Here is a 21,997-nt window from a genome sequence, read left to right as displayed (position 1 = left end):
ATCCTGAGCAAGTCACTTAATCCTGTTTGCCACATTTTCTTCATCTATTAAATCAGTGAGAGAAGGAAATGACAAACCACTGTTGTATCTTTGCCAAGAAAATCCCAAATGAGGCCTATGAAGAATTAGATATGACTGAATGACAACCTTGCAAGGATAGTCAGGACAGAGACTATTGTGACCATTGTACATATTGGGAAACAAAATCAAAGAGATTAATGATATTTGTGAAGTGGCATAAGCTAATAAATTTAGAGCATGACTTCTCACTCTAACATTCTTTCTATTGTACCATGAGAAAAAGAAATGTCCATTATTTGCTGGGCACTCTGCTAAAAACTCTACAAGTACTATCTCATTTGATCTTCACAACAACTCTGGGAAGTAGATGCTTATATCATCTCCAATTTACAGGTAAGGAAACTGAGGCAGACAGAGGTTAAATGATCTACCCAGAACCTAGTGGGGATCTAAGGCTAGATTTGAATTCTGGACTTCCTGACTTTAGCCCAGTGTTTTATTCACTGCACCACATAACTGCAAGGGCAAAGAAAGTGAAACTGTGTGTATCCTAGAATGAAGAGCTTAATCTCGCTGGACCTCTCTTTCTTCACATTGCAGAGATTTACCATTTCCTTCTCTATATCATTTTATAGATGAGGAAAGTAAGGCAAATAGGGTTAAGTGACTTGCCCAGGGTCACAAATCTCTAGTAAATGTCTGAAGTCAGATTTGAACTCAGGAAAATGAGCCTTCCTGACTCCAGGCCCATCACTCTATCTACTTTGCTTCCTAGTTATCCCAAGGATAATATTGCTATGGTCTAGATTTAAAGCCTCATAAAAAAGAAAGAAAGAAAGAAAACTGGCAGTTAAAGAACTATGAATAGTCTTAATCTAATCATCAGAATTGCAAAGGGAACTCAATCCTCAGGATGCAATTTGCCTGAACTAAAGCATCCTTCAGATCTTAATTCTATACTGTCTTGTGAAATTAAGCCTTCCTCTCTTTTCCTTTGTCTCTTCTTCTCTTGTCCTCACTTTGTTATCCATTATATGAAGTTGAAGGAGAATTTAAAATATTGGTTTATTAATAGAGTAAAATTTTAGTTTCTCTGTTCTTATTTTGTAACTAGTGGGCTAAACTACGTTGTTTCTTAAAGTGAGCAATAGACCTATGTACACTCTTCAGTACGATATAATAAATACAGTACAATGCAACACAATATAGTAGTCATTTATTAAATGCCACAATGTGTCAGGTATTCTACTCAATGCTGGGGAAACAGAAAAAAAAAAAAAAAGAAAGAATTCCTGACTTCAAGGAGCTTACAATCTAATGTAAAATTCTCCTCAAATCTAACTGAATTAAGTGGCTTTTTATTTGTATGGTCCTTTGGGTCAATGATCTTCAGAAGAATAAAGATTTCTTGTTGTTCTATTGGGTCTCACTCTTTGTGACTTCATGGACTATACTGTCCATGGAGTTTTCATGGTAAAGATCCTAGATGGTTTGGCCATTTCCTTCTCCAGCTTGTCTTACAGATGGGGAAACTGAGGCAAACAGGGTTAAGTGACTTGTTCAGGGTCACACAGCTGGTGAGTCTCTGAGGTCACATTGGAACTCAAGGAGATACCTTCCTGACTCCAGGTCCAGCATTCTATCCACTGCGCCACCTAGCTGCCCATGTTCAAACACTTTACAAAAGATCATAGATTTAGAGCTGGAAGGGATCTTAGAGATGATCTAGTCTTTTGCCCTCACTTTACAGCTAAGACCACTAAGGCCCAGAGGGTGAAGAGGCTTGTCCAATATCACACAGGTAGTTAGTGTGGCAAAGTCAGGATTTGAACCCAGGATCTCCAATTCCAAATCTAGCAATCCCATGCTGCTTTCCCATTCTAACTGGGAAGAAATAACTAAGGAAGATGACAAGAAGAAAATTTCACAAGCCAGTATAAGATTGAATGCCAATATGCTTAAAATAATGTGACCACCAGCTTTAAATCACGCAAGAACTAGCATTCCCACTTGCCTTTCTCCTTACTCAGTTTCCTCATTTATAAAATAAGGATAATGATAAGTTTGCCTCCTAATATGTCCACAGTTTTGGTCCCATGAGAAGCGAGGTGTTGGCACCATTGGGGGTGTCTATGGCTCAGGCAGCTACACAGGATGCTACTATGTCTGAGCAAACCAGAAGGCAGTAGTTGGAGCTTAAGTAATTCCTGTTTCCTCAAAGTGTGCATGTACCAAATCACCAGCTTTCCTTAGCATCCCCAGGGCTCCAGGCTTAAAGCTTGGGGAAATAGGGTAATTCTAAAAATAACTTGAAATTCTCTTGGTTTTCATCCCTCCCCCTCCATTTGCATCCTCAAATTTATCTTTCTAGCTTAGCAAATCTCAAATAATTCAATACTTGCCTTATAGGTTAATGCATTTATTTTTAAACCCTTACCTTCAGTCTTAGAATCATTACGGAATATTGGTTCCAAAGCAGAAGACTGGTAAGAGCTAGGCAATGGGGGTTAAGTGACTTGCCCAGGGTCATAGAACTAGGAAGTATTTGAAGGCCACATTTGAACCCAGAACCTCTTATTACTAGAATGGTTCTCAATCGAGTCACCTGGTTGCCCCCTTAAATATATTTATGATGGTTAAAGAAAAAAAGAAAATTAAATGGAACAGTAAGCAGAGAGAACAGCCAACCATTCTAGGGAAAGTTGACTTTCCAACTCTTTCTATCTTTCTTCTCTGTGCTGTCTTTCACATCTCAATGGGGAACAGATGGACCAAAAAGCCATTTTTACCAAGCATTCCTGATCTTGAAATTAAGAGAGAGGAAACCACCTTATTCCAATGACCTCTTCTATTCCAAAGCTATTCTCTAAGAGAATGAGGCAGCCAGAAAGTCCACAGTGATGCATCTGCCCTTTGAAAAGTCCTGTTTAGGGAGCAAGACAATAGTATAACCTTTGGCAGCTGCCCTTTCACGTAGTAACCTTCGAGAGCTATTAAGCTCCAAACTTCCATCTTTCTTTCCAAAGATCCAGAAAAATGCAAGGGAAAACAGGTAGGTCTGCTTCTATCTACTGTGCTGCAGGAAGCTGCTAAAGGAGGATTACAACTGTAGTACCTATTTCAGAGGGTTGTGGTGAAACTCAAAAGAGATAACAATATCCATTAAACACATCAGACACTTCTCCAGCTCATATAAAGATACTGGAGTAGTTTGTCACTTCCTTCTCCAGCTCATTTTATAGATGAGAAAATTGAATCAAACAGGTTAAATGACTTGCCCAGGGTCACAAAGCTAGGAAGTGTCTGAGGCCAGATTTGAATTCAGAAAGAAGAGTTTCCCTGACTCCAGGTTTGGTACTCTATTCACCGTGACACTTTAAGACATGGACAGCTAAATGGTGTAGTAGATAGAACTCCAGGATTGGAATCAGGAAGATCAGAGTTCAAATATAACCTCAGACTCTTTCTAGCTGTTTAACCTTGAGCAAGTCACTTAACCCTGTTTGCCTCAGTTTCCTCATCTGTAAAATGAGCTAGAGAAGGAAATGGTGAACTATTCAGGTTGTCTTTGTTAAAAAAAAAAAACCAAACAAATCCAAATGGGGTCAGGAAGAGTCATACAAAACTGAACAACTATTTAAAAATGCAAAGTGTCAATTATTATTAATCTAATGTACATATTTCCTCTAGGAGGTATTAATTGTCCCCCGTAACAAGCAAAGAAAACGTGATATATTAGGGATTTTTAAATTTGTTTTTTCTAACTCTATAGAATTATTTATTTTTAAATTCGAATTTATTTTCAGTTCTGAATTCTCTTCTTTTCATCCCCCTGATGCTCATTGAGAAGGCAAGAAAAAACAAAGCCACAAAACCCATTATAAATATGTGTAACAAATAAATTCTCATAACAAATTTCTGCATTGGCCATATCTAAGAAAGAAGGGAAGAAAGAAAGAAGAGAAAAAAATAGATGCTTTAATCTGCATTGACTCTATCAGCCCTCTCTCTCTGGAGGTGGAGAACATGTTTCATAATAAGCACTTTGGAATTATAGTTGGTCATTGTGTTGCTCAGAGTTCCGAAGTCTTTCAGAGTTGATTGTCTTTACATATTGTTGCTGTTGTAGAAATAGTTATCCTTGTTCTACTCCCTTCAATAAGTATCAGTTCATAAGAGTCTTCTTAGTTTTTTTCTGAAGCCATCCCCTTCATCATTTCTAACAGCACAATAGTATTTCCTCACATTCATAAACCACAACTTTTTTGGCCATTCCCCAGTTGATGGGCATCCTCTTAAGTTTCCAATTCTTTGCCACCACAAAAAGAATTGCTCTAATTTTTTTTATAGCCATAGATCTTTTCCCTCTTTTTAAAAATTTCTTTTGGGGGTATAAACCTAGAATCACCGGGTGAAAAGGTTTAATAACGATATAATAATAATAATAATAATAATAAATTTTTTGGATTTAGTTTTTCAAACTGGTTTCCAGAATGGTGGGACTAGCTCACTGTTCCCAACAACAGTGTATTAATGTACCTATTTTCCCCACAATCCCTTTCAGCATTGGTCATTTTCCTTTTTTTTTTCCTCCCTAGTAGCTAATCTTAGGAAAATGAGAGAACACTGGAAAATAATCTAATTACTAGTGCTTTGGACCATTTTTTTCTTTTGGCTATTGATACCTTGGATTTTTCCTCTTGAAAACTTTTCATATCCTTTAATCATTTATGTATTGGGAAATGGTTCTTTTTCTTCTAAATTGACCCAATTCCCTCTATGTCTTAGCAATGAGGCCTTTATCAGAGCAATGCTATAAAGATTTTCCCCTAGTTTCTTGCTTTTGCTTTCAACTTAGATATATAGATTTTGTTGTACAAAAGTTTTTCAATTTTAATCAAATTTAATCAACATTATCCATTTTACCTCTTCTTACCCGCTCTGTCTCTCATTTGGTTGTGAACTCTTCCCCTATCCATAGATCTGACAGATGATTCTTCCTTTTTCTACTAATTTACCTTTGATGTCACCCTTTATGTATAAATAACTTTGTGACCCATTTGGAGTTTTCTTTCTTTTTTAAATCTATTTTAATTTTATTTTTTATTCGAAGATATTTATTTTCCCAAGTATATGTAATAACAATTTTCAACATACCTTTCCCAAAATTATAAGATCCAAAATGTTTCCCTCCTTCTCTTCCCTCCTTATTCTTGGAGATGGTAAGCAATCATTTTGAGTTTTCTTGGCAGAAATGTTGGAGTGGTTTGCCACTCCAACTCTCCAACTTACATTATAGAAAAAGAAACTGAGGCAAACAGAATTAACTAATTTACCCAGGGTCACATAGCTAGTAAGTGGCTGAGGCTGGATTTGAACTCAGGAAGACTTCTCTTCCAGATTCCAGTCTCAGCACTCTATCCATTGGGTCACCATCAGCACATACCTCCCAGGGTTATGAGGATCAAATGGATAATATTCACAAAGCATTTAACACAGTGGTTGGCACATAGTAGGCCCCTACTAAATATTTGCTCCCTTTCATTTAACCCAAAAGTTCTTAACCCTTTTTGTGTAATGGACCCCTTTGACAGTCTAGTGAAGTCTATAGACCCTCATTCTCAAAATGATTTTTAAAATGCATAAAAATACACAGAATTACAAGAGAAACCAATCATATTGTAATGCAATTATCAAAATGTAAAAAAGAAAAGTTCATGGATCTCAGCCATAGACTAAAGCAAATGAGTTCTATTTTTCAAACTATTTTTTTTTAACCCTTACTTTCTGTCTTAGAATCAATATTGTGTGTGTGTGTGGTCAGTTGGGTGGCTCAGTGGATTGAGAGCCAGGCCCAGAGATTGGGAGATCCTGGGTTCAAATATGACCTCAGATATATCCTAACTGTGTGACCCTGTTTTAATTCTAAGACAGAAGGTAAGGTTTTTTTTTTAAGTTTTTTTTTTTTTTTTAAACCCTTACCTTCCATCTTGGAGTCAATACTGTGTATTAGCTCCAAGGCAGAAGAGTGGTAAGGGTAGGCAATGGGGGTCAAGTGACTTGCCCAGGGTCACACAGCTAGGAAGTGTCTGAGGCCAGATTTGAACCTAGGACCTCCCAATCTCTGGGCCTGGCTCTCATTCCACTGAGCCACCTAGGTGCTCCCTCAACCTATTTTCTAATAATTAGAAAAGACCTTAGATCTCATCTAGTTCAATCCTCTTATTTTACAGGTGACAAAACTGAGGCCTAGAAAAAGGAATATTATAAAGTCAAAGGATAAGGAGCAGAGCTAGGATATGGATTTAAATCCCTAATCTCAAAATTCAGAATTCTTGGAATTGGAGAATTGTCCTCTGAGGGGTGATTTCTGGGGATGAGGACTGAGTGAAATTCTGTTGCCAGGAAGGTATCCTGTGATGCCTCTGAGGTGGTCCCAAGATGAGACTTGTTTATCCATTTGTGAATTAGAAGTTCCTTCAATTGTAAAAATAAAAAAATAATATACCAGCCAAACAGTGTTGCTGTGATGAAAGAGTTCTGTAAGCCTTAAAGTTCCCATATAAACGGCCTTTTTGAGCTGCCTGCCCACCGTACCTCTCAGCGTCCCTAAATGGTTCCCTGACCTCTTGCGACTACTTTTCCACTAGAACTAATTCCAATTCCAGGCTTTCTCGGGTCATTGTAATCGTTGTACTAAACCACCAGGGGGCGCCAGTGCAATACGAAAGCACACAGCTAGCTCTCCTGGGGAGGGGGGTCTGTGGGAGGGGGAATAGTCAATGTCCTCCCAAGTCATTCATTCTACTGCTACCCAGTGCTAGGCTTGGAGGGGAGGTGGCGAAGCGGGGGTGTGGGGGGTGTGGGTGTAAATCTGATATGGTCCCTGCCCCCATGTCCTGCCTTAGCCTTATTCCCAGGGCTGCCAGAACCAGCCCGTGTCCATACCTGTCCATTCATCTACCCAAATCCGTCTGGCGCCTCCAACCTAGAGTTCATCTGCCAGGAGTCTGAGTCCCCCGAGGCTGAGACTGGGAGTTCTGACTCCTGGGTTCATTGTGCTGACACCACCCACTCACAAGCAGGAGAGATCTCAGAGCTGTTCTCGCCTCATCCTAGAAACCTGAATGTTTTGTGTAAGGGGGAAATTCACTCAAAGACCAGAGAGAGGGACCGGGTCTACGCAGCCAGAGGCAGTGGGGTGGCACGTAAGAGAAAGGAGAGATGATTCCGTTCCTAAGAAAGGTCCTGTGGACTTAGGGCAGTCTTTCAGTGAATCTGCCCCAGAGTCCTCTACAACACAATCTGGGTCCTTGTGCTGGGAGCAGACAACACAGGTTCTTTGTCTCCCTGGCTGGGATGGGCAGTGGGAAAGCCCCAGCCTGGGGCTTCCTTCTACCCACAGCGGGGCAGGGGACAGGCCAGTGGTAAGAGGACGAATTCTTCAGCGGTCTGTTCTCTAGCTTGGGCTTCTCCTAGGAGAAAGAACTCTTGGAGGGTGAGAAGGGGAGTTTTAGAGCTTTTGCTTCAGACAAGAGAAGAGAGAGGGAGACCGCAGCCCCTGGCTTGGCCTTTCCTGTTCCTCCCAGATCCAGTTTGCTAACACAGACCCCTGGGGTTTTGTCAGGCTCTCACCAGCTGCATGACGGCTGCCACTGTGGGGAAGGGGAAAGAGCAACAAATTTTTGAGTAAGAAGGTCCAGGAATCAGGAAACCTAAAGTTGGAATCTTGACTCTTCCATTTACTGTTCTCTATGTCACTTTGGGTAATTCACTTATCTGAGGTTCAGTTTCCTAACCTGTAAAACGAGGGGGTTGGACTAGATCCTTTCATGACTAACCTCAGGGATCATAGGAAGTATAAGAAGAACTAACATTTATATAGCTCCTACTATGTGCTGGGCACTCTACTATGTGCTTTACAATTCTTATCTCATTTAATAATAATAATAATAGCCAGTGTTTAATAGCTCCTACTATGTGCCAGGCACTCTGCTATGTCCTTTACAATTATTATCTTATTTAATAATAATAATAGGTAATGTTTATATAGCTCTTATGTGCCTACTAAGAGCTTTACAATTATCTCATTTAATAACAATAATGATAGTAATAGATAACATTTATATAGCAACTACTATGTGTCTGCTAAGCACTTTCAATTCTGATCTCATTTAATAATAATAATGGTTAATATTTATATAGCTCCCACTATGTGCCAGACACAATGCTAAGCGCTTTACAATTTTTATTTCATTAAAAAATTATTTATTCATTACATTAAAGTTTCCAGGTTTCTCCCTCCCTCCCCCTTATCCCCACTGGAGAAGCCATTAGCTAACAAAAAGATTTACGTATATATAAAACTATATCTTGCTTGTTTCTATTTACCAGTTCTTTCTCTGGAGGTGGACATATACAAATTATCCTTCAAATGATATATCTGTTGCTGTATATAATGTTCTCTTGTTTCTGTTCATTTCACTCTTCATAATTTCATATAAGTCCTTCCATGTTTTTTTTAAATAACCTTCTTGTCATTTCTTAAGGCACAGTAGTATTCTATCACAATCTTATGCCATAACTTGTTTAGCCATTTCCTAATTGATGGGTGTCCCTTCAGTTTCTATTTCTTCGTTACCACAAAGAGAGCTGCTATAAATATTTTAGAAAGTATAGGTTCTTTTCCTTTTTTCCTGATCACTGAAGGAAAAAACCCAACAGTTGTAATGCTGAGTCAAAGGGTATTTACAGTTTTATAACTCTTTGGGCATAATTCCAGATATCTCATTTGATAATAATAATAATTGTGCCTATATAGCTCCTACTGTGTATCAGGTACCATGCTAAGGGCTTTACAATTATTATCTCATTCAATCCTTCTAACAACTCTAGGAAGCAGGTGCTATTATTAGCCTCATTTTACAGTTGAGGAAACCGAGGCAAACAGGGACAAAGTAACTTGCCCAGGATCACACAACTAGTAAGTGTCTGAGGCCAAATTCAAACTCAGGTCTTACTGGCTTTAAGTTCAGCTCTCTATCTAGCTGATTCTAGAAAATTGTAGAATTATATCCTCTATGAATGGGTTCTGTGAGAAAGTACTTGAACAGGGGGCAGCTAGGTGGCTCAATGGATAGAGTCAGTCCTGGAGATGAAAGGTCCTAAGTCTAGCCTCAGACACTTCCTAGCTAGGCAAGTGACCCTGGGCAAGTCATTTAACCATAATTGCCATTCTTTTGCCTTGGAACCAATATTTAGTATTGATTCTAAGGTGGAAGATAAAGAGTTTAAGAAAAAAGGTGTACTTGAATATCTTCAAAGGGTCCATAGACTTCTCAGAATGGCTGATGGAGACAGTGATGTGGGGGTGGAGAGAGAGTCCTGACTGTGACTTAGTTTTCTTGCTGATATTGTAATAAGGGATCAGTTCTCAAGCCCTGTTATCTAGCCTAGGGAGAAAGCAGCTATAACTACTCAACCACCAGATATTTGCCCCATTAAGAAATTCAAAGCTAACTCCAGCTGTAGGTCATAGCTTCCATTTTTGTCCTCCAAATGGGGGAATCTAGGTTAAGGTGGAAGTCAAGATCCCTTTCCAGTACAGAGATCTCTTTCTGTACCCATGATTAAGCAGGCTGTGGTTGGTTCTAGAGACCAAAGAAAGCAGGCACTTCCTCAGATGATTCAGGAAATTCAGGTGAAACAGGGAAGTAGGAGTCATGTTTGAACCTGGGATGTTCAGGGCACACAGAGGAGGGCAGCAGAAGTCAGGAGGGCTGAGAGCACATTCTGGGTTAAAAGCATTTTATTCACCACAGAGGAGTGGATGACAGAGCTTAGAAGAGATCCAGGGGCAGAAGGGAATTTGTCCCGTTAGAACCAGAGACCCCGAGGCACCTCACTTAATGGAAGGGGAGGACACTGGGAAGGAGCTAAAGAAACATAGACACATGCTAGGGTTGGGGAAATGGGGAGGCCTTAGTCACTCTTATGACAGGATAAGAATGAGTTGGCTGCAAAATTGGGAACATCTAGGGTCCCTCCTCCCTCTCCAACCTAAAAGATTAGGTTTTTTTTTTTAAAAAGATTAACCTTTTGATTAACCCTTTGAGAGAATGTTGGAAAATTGGGGAATTTCCAGTAGAGGAACCTCCTCCTATCCCCTCCTCCTCCCACACATAGGCCATGAGATAAGGGGTGGAGAGGGTGGGAGGAGGTTAAATAAGCCAGGCCTCTTGAACTGATGAGCTCTTTGGCTGAAGGGTCAGAGATAGCAGTGGTCCCACCCCATTTGATGAAGAGAGAGGGATCATGGCCTTCAAGGCTTTCTATCCTCAAACCTTTGCCCTCCCACCTTAGGATCCCCATTATAGTTCTTCATTTTCCCTTCTTTAGGCTTGACTTTAATCCCTTTTACTTCAATTTAAACCCATGTTCAGTGCCTGGAGCTGGTGTGGGGTTGGGGCTGGGGTGAGGCAGAACCAGGAAGAAGGTGAGATAGTGAAGGAGGGACAGAGCAAAATCCTGGGGTTTGAGAAGCTTCATCTTTCACCTCCCAATTAAGGAGGATCCAAAGACCACATAGCTTTGAAGGTCTCCAGACATGGGGATGCGTGATTTTCCTCCCTAGCTTTGAGTCTAGATACTTCAGAAGGGAAATCTAGCCCAGGACCCTGGCATTCTTTCCCTCCTACCCCCAGATCCTGCTTTACATCAGTCTCCTCAGATCTCAGGGATAGAAACCTCAGCCTATCTCCTGCTCCGGATCCCATCCCAGTCAGCAGGGGAAACCCTGGGAAAATCTTTCTGCCAGTGGGCAATCCCATTGCAAATATCGGATCAGTCTTAGAGGGCCCAGGGGTCTGCTGCTCTGGTAGGGTAGTGGGCAGGAAAGGCCCTGAGAATCGTGGCCAGTCATTTGGAAGGGGAGTTGAGAGAGGAGGGGTCAAAGCTGAGAGAGGTGGGAGTTCATTCCGGACATTCTGGAAATGGTAGCAGGGGCTCAGCAGACAAGGAGCTTGGGGAGAAGCAAGACCTAGAGAGAGAAGAGAGAAAAGGGAGTCAGAAGGAGGGACAGCTTAGCACAGTACAGAGCTTCTTAACCTGAAGTCTACAGACCCACGGTTAGATTTCAGGGGTAAGGAGGCTGCAAACTTGGATGGAAAAAATATTTTGACATTCATCTTTCTCTCTCTCTCTCTCTCTCTCTCTCTCTCTCTCTCTCTCTCTCTTTCTCTCTTTCTTTCTTCCTTCCTTCCTTCCTTTCTTTTTTGAACCCTTACCTTTTATCTTAGACTTGATATTAAGTATTGGTTCTAAGGCAGAAGAGCAATAAGGGCTAAGCAATGGGGTTAAGTGACTTGCCCACAGTCATACAGCTAAGAAGTATCTGAGGTCAGATTTGAACCTAGGACCTCCCATCCTCAGGCCTGACTATCCACTGAGCACTGAGCTACCTACCAGCCCAGATAATTATATTTCAATATAATTAATTTCTTTTGTGTTTTCTCTTGCATGTTTAAAAATATTATTTTTAGAAACCACCAGATTGTTATAGGGTTCCATGATGAGTCCATAAATAAATCTCTGAATGAATAAATAAATAAATGGAGAAAAAAAGGTTGGGGGTCCTATATTTGAAGCTAAAGTAACTGAGCTTGAATATCTAATTACTAATTATTTGTTGTGTGATGTTGGGCAAGTTACCAACCTTTCCAGGCCTCAAGTTTCCTCACCTATATAATGAAACAGTTGAATTATATGATCTCTAAGATCCCTTCCATCTCTAATTCTATGATCCTGTGAAAGTCTCTATTCTCAATCTCTTCTTCCTTCTGAACCTCATCACTCCTTTTGTCTCTCCTGGTACCACCTTGCTTACAATCTCTGGATCTGTATTTGTGCCTATCCTGTAGTTCTAGAACTGTGACAAACTCACTGTGTGATCCTGGCAAGTCATTTAACCTATTTCTATCTCAGTGTTCTCATCTGTAAAATGGAGATAATAATACCAGCTTTGCCTTGCCAAAACTAAGTCAGGCTGCCAACATGTGAGGGAGATGGAGATGGAGTACTTTCTCCCATCAGCAGTGCAGAGACTGCCACTTCCATGCCTTCTGGTCTTTCTCTGGCCTTCAGTGAACATATTGACTCAACTCTCACACAGCTTCAGGATGCTGTCCCAGGACATCTCCCAGCAGCATGGAACCCTCAGTTGGACCATCCTTTTTGTTGCCACCATCTCACCCCAAACTGTTTTTGCTAGATAAAATAATTCATGGTAATGGCCCTTGTTTCATACAATGTCACGCTGTCTCCCACTCTGATTACCCAGTCCCACTGACTTCCTCTACCATCTCTGCTCTCCAACTCCTCTCCATCTTGCCAACTTCAGAATGAAAGCTCTTTTTGGCAGTAGAATCACATGCCCTTATCTGTCTATCTCTGTATATGCCCCTTGGGGAGGAGTATGTCCTATCTCTTCCTTCATCTTGGGAGCTTCTGAAGACAAGGTCGATATTTCCTCCTCCCAATAGATTTCCTCTTGGTTCCTCAGTTGTCAACAGAGAGGACTGGGATAGACATCCCTATCTCAAACGGATTCCCTTAGGGTCTATTTCCTAAAGTAGCTAGGTCATTCCAAAGCTTTCTAAACCTGGAGTTCAGGAAGATCTGAGTTCAAATATTGTTTGGGCAAATTTCTTAACCTCTTAGAGCCTGAGTTTCCTCATCTGCAAAATGAGGATAATAATAGTACCTACCTTCTAGGACTGTTATGAGGATCAAATGAGATAATATATATATATAAAGTACTTTGTAAACCTTAAAGTGCTATATAAATGCTAGCTTTGATGATTACAAATAATGATGATAATGATAATAATAATAGTATTATTCATCTCCAAGCACACGTTCCCAGGCATCCCAGCAATTTTGTCCCTCTAGGCAAGTGTGGTATGGAGGGGGGGAGGGGGTGCTTGGTGATTCAGTGGATTGAGAGTCAAGCCTGGAAGACAGGAGGTTCTGGATTCAAATGTGGCCTCAGACACTTCCTAGCTGTCACTTCCTAGCTGTGTGTCCCTGGGCAAGTCACTTAACCCCCAGTGCCTAACCCCTACCACTTCTTCTGTCTTGGAACCAATATACAGTATTGATTCTAAGATGAAAGGTAAGGAAAAGGAAGAAAGAGAAAAGAAAGAAAGAAAGGAAGGAAGGAAGGAAGGAAGGAAGGAAGGAAGAAAGGAAGAAAGGAAGAAAGAGGAAGGCGGGNAAGGAAGAAAGGAAGAAAGGAAGAAAGGAAGAAAGAGGAAGGCGGGAGGAAGAAAAGAAGAAAGGAAGGAAGAGAGGGAGGGAAGAAGGAAGGAAGAAAAAGAAAGAAAGAAAGTGAGGAAGGAAGGAAAGAAGGAAGGAAGAAAGAAAGAAGGAAAAGAAGGAAGGAAGAAAGGAAGGAGGAATTGAATCAGAGCTCACCTGGGCTCAAACCCTGCCTCGACCATGTCCTAGTTGGGTGACTTGAAGATTATATGATTCAGTTGGAATTCTAGAGGTATGCTTGAATTGTATGGAAATGTAATTTTAAAAGTTGTCATTCACATCATTATAAACTCTACAAAATACCCTCAAAAGGGTTTTCAAGAACCCTTACTGGAAAATTAATCCCAGTCTTAGCCAAAAAGGGCCAAATTCTAGAGGCTAGCCTAGCTCAAAATCTGATGGAGCATAATGCTTTATCATAGCTCCAGGGGCAAGAGAATAAAAAATTTAAACATTCTTCTTTCTCTATTTTTCTATAAGCAAACTCGGTTAACTTTCCCTAGTCTCCATTTCCTCATTTGTAAAATGGGGACAGTGACATTGCACCTATCTCCTGGCGTTGCTATAAGGAAAGCCCATTAAAGCAGTGTAACCGGAACAATGATTTTTTGTCCCTGATGACCTTCTCCTGGGCTGTTCATCTGGCCCCGGAGTAGGAGGGGAGAGAAGAGGGAGAGCTGGATTCTCCCCAGACCAACTACAGTCCAGAAGCCCAGAGCTCAAGGAGTTAGCTGCTCTGAAGTTTGGAGAGGATAATGCCCTCATTTTCCCTTTGTGGCTGGCTGGGGTGGGTGAGAATGGCTGTAAGCTCAAAAACAACCCCTGGAGTCCTGGGGAGGGAACAGTTGGGGGTTTTTCTTTTCTCTCTGGTACTCTAAACTGCTGGGAAATCGAGAAGTTAGACTGCTGTAGGGCATTTCCAGGGTTCGGGAGATGGGAGGAAGGGAATGAGCAGGCAGGACTGCCCAGTGACTCTGTATAGCTCTGTTTCTGGACTACATGTCCATGCAAGTCCTGAGACAGTCCCACACCCACTCTGCCAGCAGACTCACCTGGGCCCAGGTTCCAAGAGCCCGCTGGGGAGGCTGAGAAGAGAGTTTTCTGTAACCCAGCACAGACAGGACGGATTCCTATGTCCTGGAGCATAGCAGGGAATAACTAAAGGCAGCTTTTTATATGAAAATTGATAAAAGTAGGTGGGATTGGAAGAGAATGATGGAAATTTGGATAGTGGGAGGAACAGAAGTATCTGGCCCTTCTGAAGGCCTTGTATAGCCCTCTCGTAGCCATTCACCCTGAATAAGAATCCACCCCCACCCCAAAACCAAACAAAAAAGATACCCTCTGGTCTAAGTTTCTCCATTAGGTAGTTGAAGATTCTGAGTTACTCACGATGGTCACCGTTGCTGCTTCCCTTCTTATCCCCAGTGGGGTCTAGGGGGCTTTGTGGACTCCACTGCCCAGCCAGTTGTTCCATAATTGCCCGATGGGTGAACAGAACAGTGTGGAGGAGCTAGAAAGGGAGATGATCAAGGTTCCAGGGGTATCCTTCTAAGAATACCTGAAAGGGCTAGCCAGGAAGGGACTGGGTAGGCATAAGGAAGAGGAGGAAAAGGAGGACAAGTGGCTGGGATGACATTTCTCTGGGCTAAGGAGTCCCCTTGGAGGGGACAATGGGAAAAGAGCAGTCTTCATGCCTACCTCATTCTGCATACCGATGGGCACCAAGGCTGGACCATACATGCCAGGGGTGCCCAGCCACAGAGGGGGTGGGGGTGGGGGCCGCATGTCCCACAGTGGATAGTTGACAACAATGAGTTTGCTAAAGTTGAACTTATAAGTAAACCTCTTGCCCTTGGTCTTGTGCAGGATTCTCTTATTGTAGTAATATCTGGAGAAGAAAGACAAGGCTGAGGTGAGATACACAACAAAAGCAGCCAAAGATGCCCCAACTCTTCCAGGCACCATCTATTTTGCCCACATCTCACAATGTCTCAGAGGCACTGCTGGAGACTCGAATAGACAGCCTCAAAGGGCACAACCCTACAGGAAGTTGTCAGAACCTGTAGCTCTAATAGTCTCAGAAACTAGAAACTAGATCTCTCCTTTAACGGTGAGGTTAAGGGCTCAGAGCCCTACCTCCCTCTTCCTCCATCCTCATCCCCTCCTCACCTGAGGGCTCGGCTCAGCTTGTCATAGTTCATCTGGGGTTTGCACTTTCTTCTGCCCCAGAGGCGGGCCACTTCATCTGGGTCCTTGATGACAAACTCCCCATACTCTCCCTGCTGCCAGGCAATGACATGGCGGAACTCCTCTTTCTGAAGTAGCTCCAAGATGAAATGCCACAGTTGGATCTGCCGGGAGCCTGGGGATGACTCTGCCTTATAAGCCCAGTCTGGGAAGGCTAGACCTGTGGGGATGAGACAGAGAAAGGGGTCTTACCCAGTCCTTTCCCACGGGCAGTTGTTCCTCAATGGGACTAACCTCCCTGTGAGGGTAGGGTAGAGATCTGGAAAAAGGGGCCTCTTGGAGATGGACTAATATGCAAAATAAGACATATTTTTGGACATTGCTAATCAGGAAGACCTGAGTTCAAAATCAGTCTCAGACACTTACTAGCTGTGTGATCCTGGGCTAACCTCTTAGTTTCCTCATCTATAAAATGGAGATAATAGCATCTACCTCTCAGGGTTGTTGTGGGGATCAAATGAAATCCTATTTGTAAAACACTTTAAGAATCTTAAAATATGGGGCAGCTGGGTGGCTCAGTGGATTGAATGCCAGACCTAGAGATGAGAGATCCTGGATCCAAATCTGGCCTCAGATACTTCCTTGCTGTGTGACCCTGGGCAAGTCACTTAACCCCCTCACCCCCAATGCCTAACCCTTACTACTCTTCTGCCTTGGAACCAATAAATAGTATTGCTTCTAAGAGAATCGGTAAGGATTAAAAAAAAAATCTTAAAATGCTATGTAACTGCTAGCTATTATTATTATTATTATTAGTTATAAGGATTTTCTTTTTCTTTTTCCAAGGGCAAGGAATAATAGGAAAAAATATGCTTGATGATTTAAAAAATTAAAAGTATTTTAAAATATTTTCAAAAAAGAAAAGGGGGGACTCTAACTTGGGTGAAAAAAAGAGGATCCTCTGGTGGGGGGGGCGGTGATATATTGTAGAAGAGTGGTAAAGGGTTGGGAGGCATCTTACCTGAGATCCAGTAGGAGCTGGAGACTGAGGGGATACCCTCAGCCAGACAGCGGCAGTGCATTGTCCACTCCTAGGGGAGAGAACTCTCTGTCCAAGCCTTGGGAAGCAAGAGGGACTAATTGAGAAAGAGAAACAGAAGGAATAGATAGAGGAAAAAACCTCAAAACTATTGTGTATATCAGAGATGGAGAGACATACAGAAAAAAAAAAAGAAAGAAAGAAAAAGTGGAAGGGAAGAAATGAAGAGCTCAGAGGGAAAGAAATTAAAGGTAGTTTAGATTAAGGGAAGAAAGTGGAGGTTTAATAGAGGCGGGTAACTATGAGCCAAGAAGGTTCCTTCATTTCCCCAGGGACCACACCTCAGATTGGGATACCATAATAACTCTGAGAAAGGACCCAATGCCAGGGTTGGGGGGGTTAGCCACTTAAATAGATGGAGGAAGGTAGGGAGGGGAAATAGTCAGAGTCTTCTTCTGTCCCCTTCCACTCCCCCACCCTCAAGTATCAAGAGATTTAGAAAAAGAGAGAGCCCTTCCCTTCCACTCAGGGCTTAAGGGGATTGAGGGTTTTCCTGTCAGAAGACAAGAGAAGATGTAATTAATCTCACATTCTCTTTTTAAACAGTCAATGCTTTGGGGTGCTGGGGGGGATAGGAAAGGAAGGGTGAGGTACAGCAGTGCTGTTTCTTTTCTCCCTACTGTGTCACACACACACACACACACACACACACACACACACACACACACACACACACACACACACACAGAGTTAGAGGGGAAAGATTCCTGAGAATTTATAAATCTGGGAAGAGAAGAAATGTAGAATTCACCCGTGGCTGGCAGATGGGAGATTTGAAAATGTATGTTACAAATATTTGCCTTCTAGATGGAATTTGTATGGATGTGGAGAGGTGGGAAAGGAGCTTCATGATCCAAAGCCGAGCAGACAAAAGGAAATACATGATACAATGAGAAGACTGAGGTTAGATCTCAAGAAAGACTTTCCAGCAAAGAAGGACAAGAGAGATAGGACAGAGGAGGAAGGCACATTGTGGTGTCTCTTTGGAAACTTTCAACACAATGGAGATTTTTGCCCAATTTCTCAATTCTATCTAAAGACAGATCTGATAATTCTTGCCTTAAGTTTCTCTCTCTGATTAGGTTAACTTAATGCCCAATTAGTATCATAAGTGTTAGACTGAAAAGATTCTTAGAGATGAATTTGTACAATCTACTCATTTTATATTTAGAAAGTTTAAAGAGATATAAAAGGACTCACCCAAGGTCCCCTAGGCAGTGAGTTGCAGAGTTGAGTCTACTTCTCAGGTCTCCTGATGCCTGGTCCAGGGCTCCTTTCACTGTATAGTACCATCTTCCATTATGGGTACTAGATGGATACCTGACAGGCATGGAGAGCTGGAGAGCTGGAGAGCTGGCTTTGGGGTAGAAAGTCTAGGATTCAAGTTCTGTCTCTCATACTTAATAGCTTTATGAGCACGCAATTAATGGTTCAGTGTACTAGACAACTTTCCAAGACTACAAAATATTTATGAGTTGTTCATCTGCATTAGTGGAGGGGAATTTCCATACCAGGAGTTCCCCACACTGATAAAATCCCAAGTGCAGACCAAAAAGTGTGTGTGTGTGTGTGTGTGTGTGTGTGTGTGTGTGTGTGTGTACTTGAGATGCATAAAAATGAATTCATGGGTTTTAAAGTCACAAATTACACTGACTAGAAGTGCTACAAGGGACTTTGATAATCTAATTCAACCCGTTCATTTTATAAATGAGGACACTGAGGCTCATAGAGTGGTCATAGCTTCCTCAGTAGCTGAGGTCTTCCTTCCCAAGATCTCCCTTGATTCTAAAGAATCTGATGGTGTTTTTTCCTGACCTACAGGCCTCAAAGCTAAGAATCTACATTTACAAAGGGGAAATGCAAATTTATCTCCTAGGATGAAAAGCTCCAGTCTCTTATCTCTATCAGCCCCATATTGGGGCAGCTAAGGTGGCACAGGGGATAGAGTGCCAGGCCTGGAGTCAGGAAGACCCAAGTTTAAATCTGGTCTCAGATACTTACTAGCTGTATAACCCTGGACAAATCATTTTTCCCTTTCTGCCTCAGTTTCTTCATTTGTAAAATGAGCTGGAGAACAAAATGGCAAAATACTCTAGTATCTTTGCCAAGAAAACCCCAAATGGGGTCACAAAGAGTTGATCATGGATGAACAACAACAACCTGGACTAGGTTCTCTGAGAATCACAGAAATAAAGTAGCTTCTGCTAGAAAGAGAACACTAGAATGGTATAGTGGACTAAGGCCTGGATTTGAGGTCCAATATTGCCACCAAATAACTGTGACCTGAATGAAAAGCCAAGTTCAAGGAGCAGCTGATAACACTAGTCTCCTAGATAATGGAATTTATGAAAAGGAGTAAGAAGTCTAGAAAGGTAAATGGGAAACAATTTGGGGAGAGCTTTCATACCCACTGAGCTCAGAAGCTTGCGTTTTAACCCAAGAGCAATCGGGAGCCATAGGTGTGATTTTTGAGAAGAGGATTGACATGGTTAGAATTGAGTTTTAGGAATATTAATATGTCAGGTTAGTAGAGACTAGATTAGAGAGGGAACAGTATTGGAAAGCAGGGGGACCAACTGCAACAACAGTCCTGAACAAGGGCGGGATTTCAGTTTCTAGCCTGAAAGTGGGAAAATTGCTCCTTAGTTGATAGCGGTGCACATTCCTAGATAACCTGGTCAGTCGTAAGGATGATCCTAGAGCTGGAACCTGGTATTGGTCCTTGCTGTTCCCCCCAGGTCCCCCCCCCCTCCAGAAGCTCTTCCCTGTTATGATGAGCTCAGCATCATTCCCCCCTCCAGCCACGGCAGGCAGGGCTATCTCAGTGGCCTGAGCCACACAGAAAGTATTGAGAACCATAAATCATAAAGGATCATAACCTAATCGTGAATGATCGAGGCAGGAGGGGGCCAAATCTCTTTATTTACTTTGCTGTGTTTCTAGAAGGGAAGCTACAAGAAGTGAGGATTATCATGTCATCGTATCCATAGCTATGACAGTAAGAATTTCTTCTGTTAATATCAGCTTCTACTATCACAGCTAAGACTATTAAGTTATTATCATAATAACAGTGAAGATGAGGATAATGGTGATGGTCATAAAGATCAGGGCTCTGATAGGAGCTTTGGAGCCAGAGAGGATATCCTGAGCAGAAATAATGAATCAGAACAGCAATTCATATTTATATAACCCCTTTAAGGTTTACAAGCACTCTCCCTGCAACAACTCTGTGAGCTAGGTAGTGCAAGTATTATTGCCCCCGTTTCATAGATGTGGAAACTGAGCCACAGAGAGTGAATGGTAAATATCAAAATCATTTACTAAAATGTCAGAGCTAGGACTGGAACTCGATATTCTGAGCCCAAAGGTCTTTTTCACCAGACCACTTAGTCAGTTGATGAATCAGTCAGGGCAGAGGAAGATTGGAAGGAGGTTTCAAAAAAGGGGAGGGAGAATCTGGGAGGTTGAGGCCTGGATGGAGAGAAATTCTGCAGAAATTTTTGAGTCAAATTGTGCCTTCTTTATAAGAGGAAGTAATTGAAGGAGACAGATAGTAAGAACAGACAAATGGATGGACAGATAGGAGCCCAGAGAGAATGACAGATACAACAGCATCAGAGACAGATGGACAGAGAAACAAAGACCAAGCCTACTTTATTTTGGGGTGGGGGTAAAGAGGGTTTTTAAAAAATAATTAAAGTGGATTCACTTCATAATCTGATCAAATAGATCGAATTAGACAAATTAGACAAAAATTTCTCATTAAGAGTGACAAAAAATGTTTGTTTCAACTGAAAAATATAAATTTGTTGGCCACACTCACACACACACACACACACACACACACACACACAATAGGATTTGGTAGAATCAGAGATAGAGGAAAATCAAGGCAGAGAAAGTAAAAGAGAGTGACAGAGACAGAGACAATGAGAGAAACAGAGACAGAGTGTGTGTATGTGTGTGTGTGAGAGAGAGAGACAGACAGACAGAGAGAAACACAGAGAGACAGTGAGAGAAGACACAGAGATGAAAAAAGCTGAATAAGAGAGGAGTCAAGAAACTTTCGATAGAATACAGACCTAGGTGGAAGAAGATACAGAGAGCATGAAGGACAGGACAGATACCATTTAAGCTAGAGAGAGAAACATTCTGAGGCCTTTTTCCCCAGCTCAAATTGTATAATTCTAGAGAGAGAGACCCACAGGGGAAAATAGAGATGGAGGAAGAGAGACAAAGAGAGACAGAAAAATCCCCCAGAGAAAAAGAGGTAGGCCTCCTGAGGAAGATTTCATGCTTGTTAGCATTGAACAAATGAACCTCCTTCCTCAAGGCACCACCCCCCCTCCTTCTTCTGATCCCTATCCCTCTCTACTATACACCTCCTCCCAATCCCCAATCTGATTAGAGGACTAGGGGCTGGGCCCCTTCCCTCCTGTTTGATCTTCTGCCCTGAGTGGAGGCCCCTCCTGAGACCTCTCTTAATGCTATTAGCAAAAGCTGCTTAGGGGAGGAGAGCCAGAGGGGCTGGTGAGGGGAGGGAGAGAAGGAGGGGAGGAGGTTAGGGGCCCCCAAACTAACCACCGTTTTTTCCTTTCGGAGATTCTAGGGTAGGGACCAGACTGTCCTTTTCTTCCTCCTCTCCACCCGAAGCTCCTGAGAATTCAAGGGATGGTAGGGCGGGAGGGTTTAAATTCCAGGAGGTAAACCTGGGCAAACTGGTAGGGAATCCTAATGCAGTGCTCCTTCCCTGGTCTGATCCAAATCCAAGGAGATTCCTCTGGCCTGACTGAAATCCAAGGTTATCATTCTGGCTTTGTTTATTTTGCTCTGTTTTACTCTGTATCAGTTTTGCTCGGGCTTTATGTTTGTCTTTTCCCCCTTCCCCCCTTAAAAAACAGAAACGAAAACACCCCATCTTTTACTTCCATTCACTTCTGGCAACTAAGAAGCCATTTCTTCTGTCTAAGCTATATCCTTCCCACTGCAGTACTGGGCACTCTGCCCTTACTACCACTACCACCACAGCCACCCTCCTCCCCCATCCCCAAGATGAAGCCCAGTTCTCTCCAGAATTTTCTTTCAGTATGCAGGATACTGTCTCTACTTAGCCATCTCTTCTAAGTCCAGGACTTGACATCTCTCCTGTATCATTGCCTTCCATCTCAGACTGCTTCTCTTCAGCCTTGCCCCAGGTTTCTTGCTCCTTCCCACTTCCCCCAATCTTGCTGGTCTGGGGCCCATCCCTCCCTCTTCTAGCCTTCTCTTCCCTCCTCCCTGCCCCTGCTGACTCCTCCGATTCTTTGCTCTCAGGTCCCTGGGGGCCTTGGGATTTAAAAGGTTTGTGTAACTCTGTGGAGCAGAAATCCA

At 42.2% G+C, this 21,997-nt stretch overlaps 1 protein-coding gene across 1 annotated transcript in view; it reads right to left on the bottom strand.

Moving 5' to 3' along the window:
- The window catches only part of LOC123246083 (ETS translocation variant 3-like protein), a 33,446-nt gene extending 16,836 nt beyond the window's left edge, over positions 1-16,610 (bottom strand). Inside the window, exons 1-5 of the mRNA XM_044675030.1 lie at positions 16,550-16,610; positions 15,511-15,748; positions 15,040-15,229; positions 14,731-14,851; positions 10,719-11,059 (exon numbers count right to left, since the gene is read on the bottom strand). Coding sequence (XP_044530965.1) covers positions 10,719-11,059; positions 14,731-14,851; positions 15,040-15,229; positions 15,511-15,748; positions 16,550-16,610 — 951 coding nt within the window. The remainder of the gene's footprint in view (positions 1-10,718; positions 11,060-14,730; positions 14,852-15,039; positions 15,230-15,510; positions 15,749-16,549) is intronic.
- Between the last annotated feature and the right edge of the window lie 5,387 nt (positions 16,611-21,997).

Source organism: Gracilinanus agilis, chromosome 4 (assembly GCF_016433145.1).
Source record: "Gracilinanus agilis isolate LMUSP501 chromosome 4, AgileGrace, whole genome shotgun sequence".
Taxonomy (NCBI): domain Eukaryota; kingdom Metazoa; phylum Chordata; class Mammalia; order Didelphimorphia; family Didelphidae; genus Gracilinanus; species Gracilinanus agilis.
The sequence above is the reverse complement of the archived record's forward strand: the minus strand, read 5'-3'. Positions and strand labels throughout refer to the sequence as shown.